Source organism: Arvicanthis niloticus, chromosome 4 (genome assembly GCF_011762505.2).
Source record: "Arvicanthis niloticus isolate mArvNil1 chromosome 4, mArvNil1.pat.X, whole genome shotgun sequence".
Classification (NCBI taxonomy): Eukaryota; Metazoa; Chordata; class Mammalia; order Rodentia; family Muridae; genus Arvicanthis; species Arvicanthis niloticus.
In genome coordinates, this window is record NC_047661.1 from 74593443 (window position 1) to 74612931 (window position 19489).

Below are 19489 nucleotides of genomic sequence, written 5' to 3' on the forward strand. Positions count from 1 at the left end.
TTCAGACACCAGAAAAGGGCTTCAGATACCATTGCAGATGACTGGGAGCCACCATTGGATGGGAATTGAACTCAGGACCCCTGGAAGAGCAGTCAGCGCTCTTAAACGCTGAGCCATCTCTCCAGCCCCCAAACCGGGATTTTTAGAAAGGTTTCTAGCAGAATTTAAAAACAAGTGGGAGTGGAGAGAAGAAAGAAGTTTGCTATGAGGCGGGCCTACTTGGTACACACCTTTAATTCCAGCACTGGGAGGCAGAGGCAGGAAGATCTCTATGAGTTCTAGGGCAGCTTGCTTTTACATAGATAGCTCCAGGAAGCCAGGACTGTAAAGAGAGAACCTGTCTATAGAAAAAAAACAAATGTAGGTAAGGAGGAGGAAACTTGGAAACTTGGTACAGTTCCCTAGGCGCTGCCTAAGAGTGGCCACAGCCACGGGCCACAGTAGAGCAGACTTGGGGGGAGGGGGGGGCGGAGAGAGGGAACTAGGACCGGTCGACGTTCGGCTGCTTTTGCTTGGAGACGCTGGACTTCCGTCATTGGCGGTCGCCCGCAGGTAATAGTGTCGAATGCCGATCTGCGAGAACCCCGAGCTGGGCAAGGGTCTGCTAGCGGCAGCGCAGTCTCTGTAGGCGGTATGAGTTTGGCTGGGGGCCGGGCCCCAAGGAAAACCGCTGGGAACCGGCTTTCTGGGCTCCTGGAAGCAGAGGAGGAAGATGAATTCTACCAGACAACTTACGGGGGTTTCACCGAGGCAAGAGCCGGGCCCAGGAAGAGGGAAAAAGGGAGGCGAGGAGAAGCGGAAAACCCTGGACAAAGAGGAAGGAGGCGGGGATTGAGAACCTGGCTGGATGGCGGAGTCGAGGGGGGCAGTGTGTGTGTGTGTGTGTGTGTGTGTGTGTGTGTGTGTGTGTGTGTGTTATTTACAAAAAGGAACTGGTTCAGAAACAAACTTAATTTAGCATACTCTCTTTTTCAGCTTTCAAATCACAGCGTACTGTAGTCTTAGATGACCCTTTATTGATTTTCCTAAGATAATCCCCATTTATTTCCATCATAGAAACAAAATTTCAGTTTGCAGTTAGATTTGGTTTACTTCTCGTTTTCTGGTTGGTTTTAAGGTCTGTAACAGAGTTCGATTTTTTGACGTACTTGGCTGACACTTGGCTAAATTTTTATTAATAGAAGCTGTTCGTTGATTGAATATATGTTGCACACCCAGATCAGCATACTAGATGTGATTAACGGGTTGTGGTGGAGTCCTTGGAAACATTAAAAACTTCCCTGAGGCTGGGACTATAATTTGTAGTAGTGGTAGATCACTTGCCTAGAAAATGAATCCTAGATCCTGGATCACTGGCCCCTGGCAATAAATAAAAGCAAGCCCTATCGTGTTCGGCAACTGTCTGGGATCACAGTCAACTTAGATACTGTGTGGTAAAGACTTAAATCCAAGATAACAGGTTTGAGGTTTGTGTTTTGTTTTTTAAATTGTATTATGTTTATGTACCTGCATATGAAGATCAGAGGGCAACTTACAGGAGTTCAGTCTCTCATAGGAGCACAAGGAAGCAAACTCAGGTCATCAAGGTCATACATCAAGCTCCTTTACCCACTGAGCCACTCTGAAGATCCCAGAGTTGTTAAGGACAAGCAGTCCTGGGGAAATAACATTTAAACAGGATAGTTTTGAGGAGCAGGCTTTGGTTGGATGAAGAGTCAGGGCGGAGAAAGGCTCAGTTGGAAAGACACTGAGGTCCTGGTGTAAAACCTACGAGTCTGGTTTTATAGATATGGCTGGAGGATGTAGGCCTGAGCTGGATTTGGTTTTGTTCTTTGAGGTAGGGTTTCTCTACATAGCCCTGACTGTCTTGGACTCGATATGTAGATCAATCTGGCCTCACAGAGGTAAGATCAACTTGCTTCTGCCACCATGCCCATCTTCTTTGCCTCTCAAGTGCCTCTGCCCCTGGCCTTATATAGATTTTGTTTGCTTGCTTGCTTTTATTTTAATTTATTTTTTAGATTTTAGATTTATTTATTTTTATGTGTGTTGATGTTGGCTGCATATATGTCTGTGTAGGGGTGCCAAAGTCCCTGGGACTGGAGTTACAGACAGTGGTGAGCTGCCATGTGGGTGCTGGGAATTTGAACCTAGGTCCTCTGGAAGAGTGGACGGTGTTCTTAACCACTGAGTGGTCTCACCAGCCCCCCTCCCTATATAGTTTTTAAAGAAGGTTGCTACACGTAGTCTCAAAGCTTAGGTAGCCCTTCTGCTTCAGACTCCTGAGTCCTGGAACTGTAGGTACTTGTTACTTGGACCCCCCTCTCGCCTCCCAGTCAGATTTTGCAGGCCATAGTGAAGCAGTATTAAGCAGTTTGACTTCTCATTTAAAGGTCTGAAATGAGGCATCAAAGTTCCATCATTAAATTTTTGGTTAAAAAGATTTCTTTAGTACTGGTAATCTCGGGGAGGTGGCACAGGAGGATGACCTCTGGTTCCAGGCCATATGGGCTATGTATGCTTCCAGTTCCATCCTGACTCAGACTTACAGACAAACAAACCGTAATGAGAAAAGCCTAAACAGGGCAAGGGCAGGAAAGAAATATGGCCAAGGGCTGGGCTGGGGAGGACACTGGTGTTCAGGGTTATAATGTGCTTAGCGTAGCTGGAGGGTCCAGCTCCCAGCACCACGGAATGGAGGTGGATATGGGACAGTGTTAAGAAGGGTTGAAGGGAAGTTCTTGAAAAAAGAGTAGACTGGACTTTATGACTAACTAGGGGCCACTATGTACACCGCTTTAATAAACTAGTCTAAAATAGATCTCGCTCATCCTTCCTCCACAATTCATTTCCTATTCCTGTCATTTTATGAGTTGTTATTTAATTCGTGTACCTCATTGCTTTTAGAAATGATATTTAAGAAGGCTGACAATGGAAACAAAAATTAGGAACAGTAAAAATAGAAAATGAGCAGAACAGACTGTATTAATGTATGACATTTTCAAAGAATAAGTAAAATTATATATATTTTTTAAATCAGAAGTAATTTTGCCAAGAATCCATGTTTAAGTGGAACTAGCATTTGATAGCTGTGAGTTTCCTGGTAGCCAAACTAAATTTGTTCTTTTATAAGACTGAAGTATACCGTATATTCAAGAAAGACAAATTTATTTATCATTAAAGTCTAGGGAGAATTTCTTATTATATGAGGTACAACTAATGTAATCAGGGGTTTGATAAATAGGGAACATTCTCTTGTTGTGTATTAAAGGACTGGAAAAGAGCCCGGTGCTATGACAGGAAATCCATAGTGCAGTAAAAACACTAAGACTGAGCAGTAACAGTGGGAACTTGATCTCCCCCTGGTGATGTATCTTAATACCAGAGGAGAGCTGAGAGATTTAACGTGTTCTGAGTCTCACAAATGTTTGTTAGAAGAATGGTGGTCATTTGTGCTGGCTAGCCTAGAGTTTTAGTCGTTTGTTACTTGCTTGCTTTGGCAGCATGTGTACACAATCCATTGTTGTGTCTCTGATTGAAGAGAGAGCGTGTGCTGGAGGTGCTGCCCAGGCCAGTTGACTTCCCCGTCATCCAGTGACACCCCTTCCAGGGTAGCTGCCATTGAAACTTTAACCTATGTTACCTCAGGTTGCATTCAGGCCTTTCTAACTCCCAATTTTCATAGCTTTCTGCAATATTCCATGGACATACCCCAAATCCTTAGTGGATCTCATTATCCATAGTAGTGTTCAAATATTTTATGTCCCAGTGCACATGAAAAAGGACACATCCTCTCAGCAGCTGTACCTCAACAGTGATGATCAACAGTGAGACAAGTCAGATGAGGTGATTGAGCCTCATGGCTTACATATTAAGTCATAAGTGTATTGGCTTTGACACTTAAATTTCTCCATAGAAGGCCTGGAGTAGAGAGATGGCTCAGCTGTTAAGAACACTTGCTGCTTTTGCCAAGGACTTGGATTTGGTTCCTAGCACTCACATGATGGTTCACAACCATCTATGACTCTCTTTTTTTGTTTGTTTTTGTTTTTCGAGACAGGGTTTCTCTGTATAGCCCTGGCTGTCCTGGAACTCTGTAGACCAGGCTGGCCTCAAACTCAGAAATCCGCCTGCCTCCGCCTCCCAAGTGCTGGGATTAAAGGCATGCGACACTACCGCCCGGCCATCTATAACTCTTAATTCTAAAGGATCTGATTCCCTCTTCTGACCTCCTTGAATACACGCCCACATAGGCACATACATACATGCAATCAAAACACTCATCCACAAACAGTAAATGTTTCTCCTTTTGGAAAAAGTGTAGGCTCCTTTTGAGTCTTACAGGCCTAGAGACGCTTCCACTGTTGGAGGGAGGCTATGCTGGCGCTAGAGCAGTCAACTAACAGGCTTCTTTTAACTTTAGTGTTTGCCATTTATTTATGGTGAAGGGTTCATGTGCCACACCTATATGTGAAAGTCAAGGGACAACTTGAAGGAGTTGTTCTCTTCTACCTGGTGGGTTCTGGGATCAGGTGGCAAGTTTCACTGCTGAGCCTTTTCACTGGACCTAATATGGCTGCTTGGGTAAAACTCCTTATTCCATAAATACACTGTGTGAACCTGTCTGCCTTTTCACCTACCTGTAATTCTTGGCTGTTTTGAACAATATCTGTATATGAGATCAAGGCTCATTTCTTTTTTGTCCTCCAGAGTGATGCAGTAGGTTTAGCAAACTGCACTTAGCTCAGATCTGGCCCACTACCTATGTTAATGCAGCCCTATGTAATTTCCCTGCTGGGTATGGTAGCAGGCCTGTAATCCCAGCCCTTGGAAAGTAGACACAAGAAGCTCAAGAGATCAAGGTCATCCTTGGCTACATAGAGTTGGAAGATAGCTTGGGTGAAATCTGTTTTTATTAAAACAAAGAGCTACAGAGATGACTCAGTGGTTAAGAGCATTACTGCTCTTTCAGAGGACCTAAGTTCAGTCCCCAGCCCCCATGTCAGTCTGCTCACAACAGCCTTTAATTCCAGTATTGGGATCTGATGCTCTTTTCTGTACTCCAGAGGGATCTACACTTACTTAGCACATATGCACACATGTGTTGCTGGTAATATTTAATAAACGGTGCCCGGACCAGATTGTTCCCAGACGCTGCCATTTTCCTGCGGCTCCAGCTATCTTGAAACACCAGCCCTGGCATGAATGAGATGCCAGCATGGAGGATGGCTCTGCCAATCCCCCATGCTGTCTCCACAAAGCTCAACTGAACCCCAGACAATACCTGCCATGCCCGCGGTACCCAGTAGAATGAAGACTCTTAATGCTTAAAGATTATCCAATATTTATATATTTGGAAATGATCAATTAACAGGATGCCCACACAATTAGAATTGTAAACCCAATTACCTAACCTTGATATCAATAACTAAATAACTACCACAGACTGCTAGAGACACTCAGACATCTGCTGCCATCTTCTCTCCTCCCCTCCCTTCATCTCCTCTCCTTCCTCTCCTCCCCCACCCTTCTCACTCCGCCTACCTCTCATACAGCCGGATAACCGAGCTTTATACAAATGTAGTGGGAAGATATTCAGCTACACACATGCATGTGCCCACACTTGCACACATGTAATCACACGCATACATGCACATACATATAAGTAAAATAAAAATTCTAAAGAAAAGAGTTTCTGATCCTTTGGCTTTTTATAAAGAAGTAATGTCTAAAGCTTAGACCTGTTAGCCAGACTATTCTGATTTTTTTTTCTGTTGTTTTTGAGATAGGTCTTTCTGCATACATAGCCCTGGCTGTCCTGGAACTTATTATGTAGACCAGGCTGCCTTTACAGAGATCTACCTGCCTCTGCCTCCCAAGTGCTGGGATTAAAGATACCTACCACCATTTCCAGCTTGCAACTGTTTTTTTAAACACTAGTAGAGATTGAACCCAAGGTTTACTCTACTGTTGAACTATAGCTCCAGCCAAGACTAGCCCAGACTGACGTAAGACTCAAGATCCTTCCTGGAATGTGCTTCCCCATTTATCTGTCTTTGTTTTTGTTTATGTGAGGTGTTTTTTTTTTTAAGATTTAGTTTTGCTTTATGTATATGGATATTTTACTTATGATGGTATGTGTACCAAATGCATGCATTGCTTGTAGATATCAGAATAGGGTATGATCCCCTGGAAATAGAGTTATAGCTGGTTGTCAGCAGCCATGTGGGTGCCTAGAACTGAACCCAGGGCTTCCAAAATTGCAGCAAGTGCCATCTCTGTAGCCCCAGTTTCTGTGTTTTTGTTATTGGGTTTCATGTTCTTCAGACTGGCCTCAAACTGGCAACATAGCCAAAGATGACTTTGAACAAGTTTTTATTTTTGTTTTTTTTTGTTGTTGTTTTTTTTTGTTTTGTTTTGTTTTGTTTTTGTTTTTTGAGACAGGGTTTCTCTGTGTAGCCTTGGCTGTCCTGGAACTCACTCTGTAGACCAGGCTGGCCTCGAACTCAGAAATCTGCCTGCCTCTGCCTCACAAGTGCTTTTATTTTTGTTTCTAATGTATTGTTTATTTTTATTTTATGTGCATTGGTGTATGTCTGTATGAGTGTGTCCAAACCTGAGTCCTCTGGAAGAACAGCTAGTGCTCTTAACCCCTGAGCCCCAGTGACTTGAACTTGTGACCCTCCTGTTTCCACCATCTTAGCATTGGGATTGCAGTTGTACAATGCTACCCCCACTTAATTCAGTGTTGGAGATTGACGCCAGGGCCTCGTCCATGCCAGAGAAGCATTGTGCCCACTGAGCTGTATCCTCAGCTCTTAGGTTTGCGGGAACAGCATTTCTTACAACCTCCAGTTAGCCAAGGAATTGGATACATATTTACCTGTGTTACAACGTACTTATTTGGTTGGGATGTTTTTCCTTTCCAAGTAGAGTCTCATTGTAGCTTATGCTGTCCTAGACCTCACTGTGTTACCTGGGCTCCCCTCAAATTCACTGCAATCTTCTTGCTAGGCCTCCTGAGTGCTGAATTATAGTCATGAACTGTCACAACTCATGGTTCAGCTACAACTTTTTATCACAGTGTCCTATCTGTCAGTAAATGAGGGCAAACAACATTTAGATCCTTTAGATCCCCAGTAATTGACATGGAGTGTTATAGACAACATAGGTCAGTCTCCAGTAACACGGGAAGACAGTGGTACTAGGCTAAGAACCATCAACTGGAAAGGCTTTGTCTGTGGGGAGTGAAGAGCCAAATAGGAAAGAATTGGATGGTCCTTATCAGGGGGTGAATTAACCCACTTCCTCCTCAAGGAACGTTAACAGTGCCGTGGCCAGCCAGTTCTCATTTCCCTGTGTCCTCAGGAATCTGGGGATGATGAGTACCAAGGAGACCAGTCTGATACAGAGGATGAGGTAGACTCTGACTTTGACATTGATGAAGGAGACGAACCATCCAGTGATGGAGAAGCAGAAGAGCCAAGAAGGAAGCGCAGAGTCGTCACCAAAGCCTATAAGGTACAAAGAGCCCTGGTTCCTTGGGCCTCTTTCACTTTTTTCTTACAGAGTGGGGTGGGGGTGGAGTTTGTTTGTTTGTTTGAAACAATGTCTTGCTGTGTAGATCAGGCTGGCCTCAGAGGAAAGGAGTCCAACCTGCCTCTGCCCCTCCCCCCAAGTGTTGGGGTTAAAGCCCCAGCTCTGACTATTTTAGTTGTGTTCTCCTCATCCTCGTGCTAGGTGCTAGTTTTCTCTGATACAATCCTCACCTTTACCCTTATCTCTTGTCTTCTGGTGTCTGTTTCTAACTTGTCCCCAGGAGCCTCTAAAGAGCCTGAGGCCTCGAAAGGTCAGCACTCCAGCAAGCAGCTCCCAGAAGGCCAGAGAGGAGAAGACGCTGCTGCCACTGGAGCTACAGGACGATGGCTCTGACAGTGAGTTTACGTTTGCTGACACAATTTAAATGCGATGATTAAATGTTCTTCTGCATTAGGTTTACTGAGGCTGATAACTATTGATTTGTAAAGAGAACCCGTGTGTGTGTGTGTGTGTGTGTGTGTGTGTGTGTGTCTGCCTGTCTGCTAGACTGTATGTCCACTTGTACGTGCAGATGCACACAGAGGCCAGAAGAGCTAACAGTTAGAGGCTTCTTCCGTGTGTGCCATGCATGCCACTATCTGAGCTCCGTGGTCATGAGTCCTCAGAAAACACTTTAACACCACCGAGCCAGCTCTTCAGCCCCAGAAAATCCTTATTCTTAGAAATATTCCTGGGGCAGATGGTTTGGGCCTATAAACAATTATTCAAAAGGCTGCCAGCAGGAGAGTCACAAGTTCAAGACCAACCTGTGCTACACAGCAAGTTAAAGCCGGCCCCAACAACTTAGTGAGACTGTCTAAAAATAAAAACACAAGGGCCGACATCTCAGCAGGTAAAGAGTAAATATGTTGTTTGCCAAGCCTGAATTTTGTCCCCAAGACCCACATGGTATAGGGAGAGAACCAACTGCTGTAAATTCTCTGATTTCCACATGTGCTCCCCCCAAATGTAATAAAAATATTTTAAGGTATTAATAAAATATAACATGAGAAGGTCTGGGGAGGTAGCTCACTGGTAGAGAACTTAATTCCCAATACCACAAAAAAATAAAAATACTAAAATCTTTAAGAGAATGCTGTGTACAACTTAACTTTTATTTTTTTATAATTTAACTCAAGTCATTAAAACTGATAGTAATATACAGAGTGAACTGAATGGGTTGTGGTGTTTGCAATAGATGGTGTAATTAAAGGCTGTAGGCGTTATTTGTATTATTCTTGCTAAATTTGTCTTTTGGTAAGCTTAAATTTTGCGGGGGGGGGGGGGGTTGGTTTTTCAAGACAGGGTTTCTCTGTGTAGCCCTGGCTGCCCTGGAACTCACTCTGTAGCCTAGGCTGGCCTCGAACTCAGAAATCCACCTGCCTCTGCCTCCCAAGTGCTGGGATTAAAGGTGTGCGCCACCACTGCCTGGCTTAATTTTGTTGCTGTTGTTGTTAAAAAAAAAAAAAAAAAAAAACATGAAGAAACTAGCCTGGTGGTAGTGGCACATGCCTTTAATCCCAGCACTCAGGAGGCAGAATTGAAGGGCAGCCTGGTCTACAGTGTACATTCCAGGATGACCAGAGCTACACAGAGAAACCCTGTCTTAAAACCCCTTCCAACCCCCAAAAAAAGAAAAGGAAAAGAAGCTAGAAATGTGCAGGCTGTGGTGGCACAGCCTCTGATCCCAACGCTCCAGAGGCAGAGGCCCAAGGAGCTCTGAGTTCAAGGTCAGACTGGCCTACAGAGTGAGTTCCAGGACAGCCAGGGCTATACAGTCAGAAGAAAACAAAGTAGGAATGAATCAGAGCTGTCTTCCCATCTCACGTTCTGCAGGCCGCAAGTCCATGCGTCAGTCCACAGCTGAGCACACACGACAGACATTCCTCCGGGTTCAAGAGAGGCAAGGGCAGTCCCGAAGGCGGAAGGGTCCACACTGTGAGCGGCCACTAACCCAGGAAGAGCTGCTCAGGGAAGCCAAGATCACGGAGGAACTCAACTTACGTTCACTCGGTCAGTCTGGTCTGGGGAAAGTAGCTGCAGACACTGAGGTGCGTGAGCAAAGCTAAAACTGGAGGACCAGAGAACTGGAGAAATGGAGAAAATTCGTACTTTATATCCCCAGCACTGGGGAGTTCAAAGGCAGCCTGATCTACCTTAGCAGTTCTTGTCTAGGGAAAAAAACACACACACACACACACAAAGAAGAAATGAGTGTGTAATAGGAGTGGGGACCCAGCGATTAAGAGTGTCTGAAGTAGCTTGCCATGGTGGCTCATACTTTTAATCCTTGCACTCAGGAGGCAGAGACAGGCAGATCTATGGGTTCAGGACAGCCAGAACTACACAGAGAAATCCTTATCTGGAGTTTTGGTGGGGTTGTGTGTGGGGGGGAGGGATGTCAGCTTGATTGAGGTCCAGTTGGTGTAAAATAACAATTGTTCGGTTGGTTGGTTTTTCTTTTTTTGACAGAAAGCCATATATCAAATACAGGCCAGACATAGTGGTGGAGATCTGTGATCGCAGTATATGGGAGGGAGAGACAGCAGAACCGCAATCAAAGCCAACCTGGATTATGTGAGCCTTGACTCTAATGGGAAATGTATGAGTCAGGGAGATATTTCCAGGAGGGCTCTGGCCAGGCTTGAGAGGACTGTGTTCACAGTACCCACATACATGGAGGAACAGCACAGATCTGTGGTTCATTTAGAGGTAAAGGACCAGAGATACTGTGATCTGTTTATTCACTAACACATATGTATTGAGTCCCTGTAACATGCTAAGTGTTGCATGGTCCTGATAAGGTATGGCTAATGTGATTTACTGCTGCCCTTCATGAGGCAGCAGCTATACCAACCATGAACTGACAGTGTGTACAGGATCAAGCAAGGAACACAGTGTAGCCAGCCATAGAACTAAGGGGTTACAGAGAAATGCCTGAAAAGAAGAGTCACTTAGTTTTTGTTGTCCTTTTAGAATGCAGACTTGGGCTGGAAAGATGGCTCAGAGGTCCTTCCAGAGGTCCTGAGTTCAATTCCCAGATACCACATGGTGACTTACAACCATCTGTACTGAGATCTGGAGTCCTCTTCTGGCCTGCAGGCATACATGCAGGCAGAACTCTGTATACATAATAAATAAATAATCTTAAAAAAAAAAAAAAAAAAAAAGAGTGCAGACTTAGCAAGGCAGTGGTTGCACATACACCTTTAATCTCAGCACCTGAGTGGGAGAGGCAGGCCGATCTCTGAGTTCCGGGACAGTCAGAGTCACACAGAGAAACCCTGTCTCAAAAAAACAAAAAACAAACAAACAAAAAAAACCAAAAACAAAATCCCAGAACAGAGCCCAAAGAGATGTGACAGCTCAGCAGGTAAAGGCATTTGGTGACAGCCTTTAATTTTAGTTTTAATTCCTGGTGTCCACAGGATAGAAGCAGAGAACTGACTCCAGCACGCTGTCATAGGACCTCTCTACACATGTGCTCGTGTGCATACACTCTGTAAATACATATGTGTAATTTAAATAGATCATCGACCAGGGTGTGGGAAAAGGAAAACTGACCATTCTGTCATTTCTCCCTTTGATCCTGAAGAGACCTATGAAAGGCTTGAGGCTGACAAAAAGAAGCAAGTTCACAAGAAGAGGAAGTGCCCTGGGCCAGTGATCACCTACCATTCAGTGACGGTGCCACTTGTTGGGGAGCCTGGTCCCAAGGAGGAGAATGTGGATGTGGAAGGGTGAGTAAACCCCGTGTCCCTGACTTCTCTTAGAGCTCACTTACATCACTGCACACCTTCTGACCTCAGCTCATTCCTTCCTTGTGCTGCTAGCACAAACTGAATAGTCACTGAGTGGGGCGTGAGAGTGATTAAAGAAAAGACAGACAGAAGACACAGGACAAGAGAGATTCGGGAGAACTGTCAGTGAGTACTGTAGTAGTCCCAAGTTTAATGAGTCCGGCCTTCTTATACCCCACAGTCTCTCAGGATATAAAACTAGCAAGCTAGTAGAAACAATTATTGCCATTTACATAGGATATCTGTTCTCATCCGGTGGCCTCCCTGTTCTTCCTCCAAGGTTAATAGAATATTTACTCCCTAGTTTTCAGCCTTGAGTGTATCTCCTCCTAACATTTATATAGCTGGCCAGGAAGTCTGGCAGCAGACCCTGACCTGCCTTGACTCTGCTGGCAGGCAAACTTTTACTCTACTTCAGAGAAGCAGATGAATGGCTCCTGACACTTCTGTTGTTTTGTTTTCTTGAGCTGGTCTCACCCTGTAGCTCTGGCTGGCCCAGAACTCATTATGTAGCACAGGCTAGTCCCAAATTCATGATCTGCCTGCCTCTTCCTCCTTAGTATTGGGATCACAAATGTGAATCATCATGCCCAACTTTTTATTTTATTTATTTTATTTTATTTTATTTTATTTTAATGTGTATCAGTGTTTTGCCTGCATATATGTCTGGCCTGGTACCCATTGAAGCCAGAAGAGGGTGACATATTCCTTGGAACTGGAGTTACAGATGGTTGTGTACTAGCACTGTTTGGGTACTAGGACTCAAACCTATATCCTCTGGGAAAGCAGCCGAGCTGTTAACTGCTGAGCCATCTTTCTAGCCCCATGGCTAGCTTTTTTAGTTGTTGAAACAGGTACTCACTCTGTCTCCAGCAGCTTGTAACTCAGAAATCATCTTCCCTTGGCCTCTTAAATACTGAGGTTACAGGCATGAGCCACCACACCCAGCCTTCTTCCTTTATGTCTCAAGCCTTTTCCTCAGCATTTATGATTTTTCTCTTTGCCCTCAGCCTTGATCCTGCTCCTACAACCTCTGCATTGACTCCACAAGCTGGGACTGGAGCTGCCGCCCCACCTGCTCACTGCTCACGCACCTTCATCACATTCAGTGATGATGCAACGTTTGAAGAGTGGTTCCCCCAGGGGCGACCCCCAAAGGTCCCTGTTCGGGAGGTCTGCCCAGTGACCCACCGTCCAGCTTTGTACCGGGACCCTGTTACAGACATACCCTATGCCACTGCGAGAGCCTTCAAAATCATCCGTGAGGCCTATAAGAAGTACATCACTGCCCACGGACTTCCACCCACTGCCTCAGCACTGGGCCCTGGGCCCCCACCCCCTGAGCCACTCCCTGGCTCTGGGCCCCGAGCCTTGCGTCAAAAGATTGTCATCAAATAGACACCTGACCCTTAGACAGCCCCTTTCCTGACCTGGCTCTCCACTCTGCCCCCTCCCTTCTGATCTCTCTGTCCTTGGTGCCCTTTGCCATTGTTTTTCCTTAGCTCCTCCCTGGTTCATTCCTCCTTAGTTCTGTTTGCTTGTGCTATTTGTTTTTTAATCTAATAAAATGGTAACATCCTTTTTGTCTGATGTGTAAGGTTGGAGCAAGATATGTTTATGAATGTGTGGTTTGTTTGTGTATTTGGATTGCTTTGGTTTTTGTGCTAGGATTGAACACATGGCCTTGTTTATGCTGGACAAGTGGTCCACTGCTAAGATAACCCTTCAACCTTGTTTGCTTTTCCCTCTTTTCTTTTTTCTTTTTTCTTTTCTTTTTTTTTTTTTTCTCTCTTTTGAGACAGGGATCTCTACACAGCCCAGATGGACCTCAAGTAAGATCTCTCTGCCTTCACCTCCAAAGTGCTAGAATTAGTCTTGGCTGCCACACTGTGTCCTAGGCCTTTTTATAGTTTTATAGCACTTGTTAGGAGCTGTCTTTTTTTCTTTTTCTTTTACATGTATGGGTGTTTTGCTTGCATGTATGTGAACACCATAAGCATACTTGTTGTACATATAGACTGGAAGATAGCATTGAATCCCCTGGAATGAAGTTACCATTGTAGCTGCCATGTTGGTGATGGGAATTGAACCCAGTTCCTCTGGAAACCACTGAGCCATCTCTCCAGCGCCCCCCCCCCCCCCCATGTGTGTGTAAAACATAAGGTCTTGCTAAATCATCCAGGCTAATTTCAGACTCCTAAGCTCAAGCAAGCCTTCCATCTCATCCTTCCAAGTGCTAGGCCTAGAGGTGCAAATTACTGTTCCTGCTTGTCCTTTTTAATAGCATATATTTACAAAGTAGTGGGCTTAATAAAGATGCCTTCACTCAAGTCTACCGTATCTTTGTTATACTTACCTAGGTTATCCATATTTAACTCAATACTCTCTCAGCTAAAGTTATACCAAGACAAAATCCTTACAGTGTGTGTGTGTGTGTGTGTGTGTGTGTGTGTGTGTGTACATGCATATATCAGGTGGTATGCCTATGCAGAGGCCAGGCAGTGTTGCCGGTAATTCTACCTATCCCTTTGAGACAGGCTCCCTTTCTCAACCTGGGTTCATATTTTCTAGGCTATAAGGAGCTAGCAAGCCCCTAATGTTCCTGTGTCTGCCACCCTTTTATGTAAGTGCAGGGACCTCACAATTGTGCAGCAGTCTAACCACCTGAGAGGTCTCTAGCTTTCCACCCTTCCTTCCTTCCTTCCTTTCTTCCTTCCTTCCTTCCTTCCTTCCTTCCTTTCTTCTTTCCTTCCTTTCCTTTTTGGGTTTTCAGGACATGGTTTCTCTGTAACTCTGGCTGTCCTAGAACTTTCACTGTACATCAGGCTGACCTTGAACTCAGAAATCTGCCTGTCTCTGCCTTCCAAGTGCTGAGATTAAAGGCATGTGCCCTCTCCCCCTTTAAGAAAAAGTTTTTTTTAAAAAAAAAAAAAAAAAAATTCAAGGCTTTAAGCTCACCATGCAGTTCAGGCTGCTCTGTCTTGTAGCAGTCCTGTCTCAGCATCCCTTGTTGAGGGAATCCAGGTGTGAGGCACAATGGCTGGTACATTGATACATCACCTTCTGTTCAGTGCTTTGAACAGAACCGGGACCCTACAGTAGGAGTCAACTGATTCTCCACTGGAGGACTCTGCTTTCAGGAAAAGAGGTGTCATGGCTGATACTGGCCACTAGAGGCTCTCAGGGCTGGGCAAGGTATGGGGTCTGTGTATATGTGATCTCCCACCACTCCCCACCTGGCCAGAGCTAAAATAATAAAATGCTGAGCTCACTGTTCCCCCACGCTCTCCCCCGGCACTGGACTCCTCCTGCTGACCGGACAGTGCCCCAGTAGAACAGACGGACCAACTGACAAGGGGAGGTGAGAGGTGACCATTGGGACTGGTAGGTGAGAATGAGGGGTCTTAGGGGTGAGAGCCTGGTGGGAGATGGCAGAGTGGGCCTAGGGGAAGTGAGCTGGTATGTCTCTCTCTGCTGCGTCCCACTGTGTATGTTTCTGTCTTGACTTTAGCTTTGTTGTCAGTGTCTCACACTCAGGATCACCTTCCATGTTAAGCATGGTGTGTATTCAGAGCTCGAGTGTGTTTTTCACACTGAAAGATTGTACAAGTTTCACCATCCCACCTCCTCATTTAGAAGACATTTTTTTTTTCTTTTACCCAGGGTTCCAGTGTCACCTTTCTGGTGACAGATTATGGGAACCAAATGCCTTCTGAGGCCACACTGCCCTTCCCCCAATCTGGAAGTGCCCCAGCGTCTAAGCCTTAACTTTCCCTTCCGATTTAGACTTTTAGCAAACACAGAAAGTGAGATCTTGGTCTTTTACAATGGAGGAAGTGAGGGTGTCATAAGAGGCGACCACTCTAATCCAGCCAAGCCTCCTTGCTTACCAGTTTCCAACAGGCCTGGGTAATGGGAAAGAGAGGAGGAATTTTCCTGAAGCTCTCTGCCACCCCCTCCCACCTTTCAATAGGAACTGGGCATGGAGCCAGCTATGCTGGCAGGGCCTCCAGCAGCTGTGTCAGGGCAAGAGATGTTGCCGGGTAAGGTTGTAGGGGAGGGTGCTGCCAGGATTTCTCTATCACACTGTGGGTGGACAAACCCAGCCTGGAGACTAGAACCCCCATCTAGAACGGCTTGGAAGTGCAGGAACTGGAGGGAAACCATCCCATCCCTGTAGACTCTAGCCTCCCAGGTATCTCTGTCAGTGTTCTAACTATGGCTGGACTTTTTGTGCCCTCAGTGTCCACGTCCAACAACTTTTCCCATATCCCCCCAGGCTGAGAGTGTCACACCCACCGTGGGGAGGGGGTAGGGCCACCATGTCATCCTATCAGAAGGAACTGGAGAAATACAGAGACATAGATGAAGATGAGATCCTAAGGACCCTGAGCCCCGAGGAGCTAGAACAGCTGGACTGTGAGCTACAAGAAATGGATCCTGAGGTAGGAGCACAGGGCCCAGGGCATCCTTCATATGTGGGAAGGAGTGGACACTGAGTGACTGAGAACAGAGCCTAAATTCCCAAAAGGACCAGGGAATATACGTCTGGAGAGTACCTGATCTGTTCCCCAAACATCCCTAAGAACATGCTCCTGCCAGCTGGACTGAGACAGCGTGACCAGACAAAGAAGAGTCCAACAGGGCCACTAGACAGAGATGCCCTATTGCAGTACCTGGAGCAACAGGCACTAGAAGTCAAAGAGCGTGACGACTTGGTGCCCTACACTGGCGAGAAGAAGGGTATGGGCACCCTAGCATCTATGCCCCCCAGGAGTCAAATGGTTGTCTCTTGTGCCTCCCTACTGGCTACCCTCCCTGCTTCCAGAAGCTATCTATCAGGGACTCAGGTCTTGGACAGCTGTGTGCTAATTTGTTCTCTTCGATTTTTTTGATTTTTGAGATAGGTTCTCCTTGTATATCTTAGAGGTTGGCCCTGAACTAGCAGTCCTACTATCTTAGCTTGCCAAACGCTGAGATTACAGACATTTGCCACCACACCAGTCTGTTCTCCTCAATTCTTAGGAGGGAAGAGAGGACCAAAGAGTCCTGTACATATACAAAATTTAGGCCTTCCGATGGACTGGTGATTTAGTCTGACCCCATATGGAAAACGTAAAGAAGATGGAGCTGCCATCTTGGAAGAAATCACCTCTACCTGAACTGTCCTTCATCTCTCTATCAGGAAAACCCTTTATTCAGCCTAAGAGAGAAATCCCAGCACAGGAGCAGATTACGCTGGAGCCTGAGCTGGAGGAAGCACTGTCTCATGCTACAGATGCTGAAATGTGTGACATTGCAGGTGGGCAGCTGCGGGACATTGAAGAAGGGAGGCTGGGGCTTGTAGCATCCTAAACTTGACATAGCAGTAGGAAAGGCCTAGCCAGGACACGACGTTGGAGAAAGCTTCTGGCAGTGGTTTTTCTTTTTTTCTGTCTTTTTTCTGAGACAGAGATTCTCTATGTAGTCCTGGCTATACTAGAACTGTAGACTAGGCTGGCCTCAAGCTCACAGAGATCCACCTGCCTCTGCCTCCTGAGTGCTGGGATTAAAGGCATTCGCTTACCTGACCCAGGCAAGGATTTTTAAACTTTTCTTCTTTGCTTGTTCATTGGCTCATCCAAGAGCAGCTTTACAGGGATTGTGAGGGCAGATGAAACTGGCCGAGGATCTTCGCTGTAGATGGGTCACCCTCTCAGGGCTTCTTAAGGGCCTTCTGAGCCCTCTCAGGTTTTAGAAGTCACTGCCACAGCACGTTTATGGAAAAGACTCCTGGAGCTGAGGGAGGGTGGGAAGCTCCGCAAGAGTGGAGGGCCAGGCTCTAAAACTGCTTTAGCAGAGGGAGGCAGGAGGCAGGGCTGCACAGACACCTCACCTCCTGTGTCCCTCTGCTTACTCTACCCAGCGATCCTGGGCATGTACACACTGATGAGCAACAAGCAATACTATGACGCCATCTGCAGTGGCGAGATCTGCAACACCGAAGGCATTAGCAGTGAGTGTGCTAGGAAGCATGGCCGCCCTCACCCGAGCGCTCTCCATAGGCAGGCCAGTGGCTAAGAGGTTGCAAATGGTGCATGAAAGTTTAGAGGACCCATGGGGAGGTATGGTGAGGGATATGTTGGGGTTCCTTTTCTGCTTTGTTCCTCATCAGGTGTAGTACAGCCTGACAAGTATAAGCCAGTACCAGATGAACCCCCAAATCCCACAAACATTGAGGAGATGCTAAAGAGGGTACGAAGCAATGACAAAGAGCTGGAGGAGGTGAACCTCAATAATATCCAGGTATTTGATTCCCATCCCCCAAAAGAAACTGGAATAGCTACTGACGAATGAGTCCTTAGTCTGCCATTCCTTGTGCCCCTTAGGACATCCCAATACCTGTGCTAAGTGACTTGTGTGAAGCAATGAAGACTAATACCTATGTCCGGAGCTTCAGTCTGGTGGCCACTAAGAGTGGTGACCCCATCGCCAATGTAAGGCTAGCGGACATCCTCAGTCCTCTTCTCAGACCCTGGCATGCACCCCTAGCAAGGGCTGTCTTAAGGGTCACACTAGGAAGTGCCATCCCGATGTTCTCATGGCAGCCCTCAACATCCCTAGCGTTACTGCTCTGGCTTGAGGTCATTTCCCCTCCAAATAAGCTTCTCTAATGTGTTCCATCCCACCAGTAACTCATTCCTCCTGCCTCAGCTCCTCAAGTAATTCCAAGGAGATGTTTCCTCCTGCTTCCATTCTGTCTCTCCACAGTCACCTGTGGAAATGTCCCCTTTCCCTAACCCTAACACAAGTCCCTACCACCCAGGCGGTGGCTGACATGTTGCGTGAGAACCGCAGTCTCCAGAGCCTGAACATTGAATCCAACTTCATCAGCAGCACAGGGCTCATGGCTGTGCTGAAGGCAGTTCGGGAGAACGCTACTCTCACTGAGCTCCGTGTAGATAACCAGGTGGGCATTCCTTTCCCCTGGCCTTCATTCATATAATACTCATTGAGTTTCTCCCTGGACAGCTTATTGTCTGAGGGAGGGGAACCAAATCAGCACTCTCTACAAGCCTCTTAACTTCCCAGAGGCCCATGGGCCGGGGTGATGAACTGCCATACATAATAACAGATGGCTGTCACCCCTCCACCCATCCCCCAGCGCCAGTGGCCTGGTGATGCAGTAGAGATGGAGATGGCCACCGTGCTAGAGCAGTGTCCATCTATTGTCCGCTTCGGGTACCACTTTACACAACAAGGACCACGAGCTCGGGCAGCCTACGCCATGACCCGGAATAATGAGCTGCGTGAGTAATTGTAGACCCTGTGCAGAGGAGAGGGCAGGTGCTGAAATGTGTAGATCCCGAAGGCACATCTGGTAACAAATATTTGGGTGGTGGCAAACACATGTGGAGCTGAATAGCAGGGAGACAGAAAAGTCCTTCTCCCCCAGATCCACACCTATAGAATGTGTGTGTGTGTGGAGGGGCTTAGCATGGTTGTACCTCTAGAGTTCTTTTATTTTCAGGTGTGTATTCTTGACTTTGTTTTGTCAATATGGAACAGACCCATCAGGGGGCCCAAGGCAGCACCTTATGAGTCTGCCCAAGTTTGCCCTTGCCAAAGCAACAGACACAGCTCTGTTTACCATTCTCCTCTTCGCTCTTCCTTTCCAGGTCGTCAGCAAAAGAAGAGATAACATCACCCTTCCTTTTACCAACAAGAGATGAGAGCCCGGGACACACAGATCCTCATCTCTCTCCTTTCCTGTAAATAAAATCCCTTTTGTTCACGCCGCCTGCCTCCTTGCCTGGACTGGGGTGGGAATCTTGGCGCTACCCTGCAAGGGCTACTGCCAGTTCATCAAGAGATTATTTATACTCTGGGGATCAGCAGGCAAGAAGGTTCAGGTTACCAGGAGGAGGGGGAGCTCTATCCGTCATGTTCCCCATAAATCTGCCAAAGGCTTTAGTCTCTCCACAGGGTACTTGGCCTCAGTCCTCTTTGACAGAGGTGGCCAGAGCCCCTTAGTGCCTAGCCACAGTCCCCGTGTGATTTGTGAGAAAAGGACTCAGAGGGGAGGCGGGGAAGGAGTCAGACACCATGAAGGGCAGTGACCTCTTTCTGAC

At 46.4% G+C, this 19489-nt stretch overlaps 2 protein-coding genes across 7 annotated transcripts; both read left to right on the top strand.

Moving 5' to 3' along the window:
- The first annotated feature begins 548 nt into the window (after positions 1-548).
- On the top strand, positions 549-12957 carry Vps72 (vacuolar protein sorting 72 homolog). Its single transcript, XM_034501277.2, has 6 exons — positions 549-750; positions 7369-7521; positions 7820-7934; positions 9415-9591; positions 11174-11318; positions 12389-12957. The coding sequence occupies exons 1-6, from the start codon at positions 634-636 to the stop codon at positions 12774-12776; spliced, it is 1095 nt and encodes a 364-aa protein (XP_034357168.1). The 5' UTR covers positions 549-633; the 3' UTR covers positions 12777-12957.
- Positions 12958-14609: 1652 nt separating this feature from the next.
- Positions 14610-19155, top strand: Tmod4 (tropomodulin 4). 6 transcript variants are annotated; one of them, XM_034500098.2, is made up of 10 exons: positions 14610-14739; positions 15658-15823; positions 15965-16121; positions 16564-16680; positions 17284-17373; positions 17533-17663; positions 17747-17854; positions 18184-18327; positions 18523-18667; positions 19037-19155. In XM_034500098.2, exons 2-10 carry the CDS (start codon positions 15701-15703, stop codon positions 19057-19059), a joined length of 1038 nt encoding a protein of 345 aa, XP_034355989.1. In that variant the 5' UTR covers positions 14610-14739; positions 15658-15700; the 3' UTR covers positions 19060-19155. The 6 variants fall into 6 exon arrangements, with proteins under 6 accessions (XP_034355989.1, XP_076789004.1, XP_034355990.1 ...); XM_076932889.1 differs by having other exon boundaries at positions 14611-14762; XM_034500099.2 differs by having other exon boundaries at positions 14613-14766.
- The last annotated feature ends 334 nt before the right edge of the window (positions 19156-19489 follow it).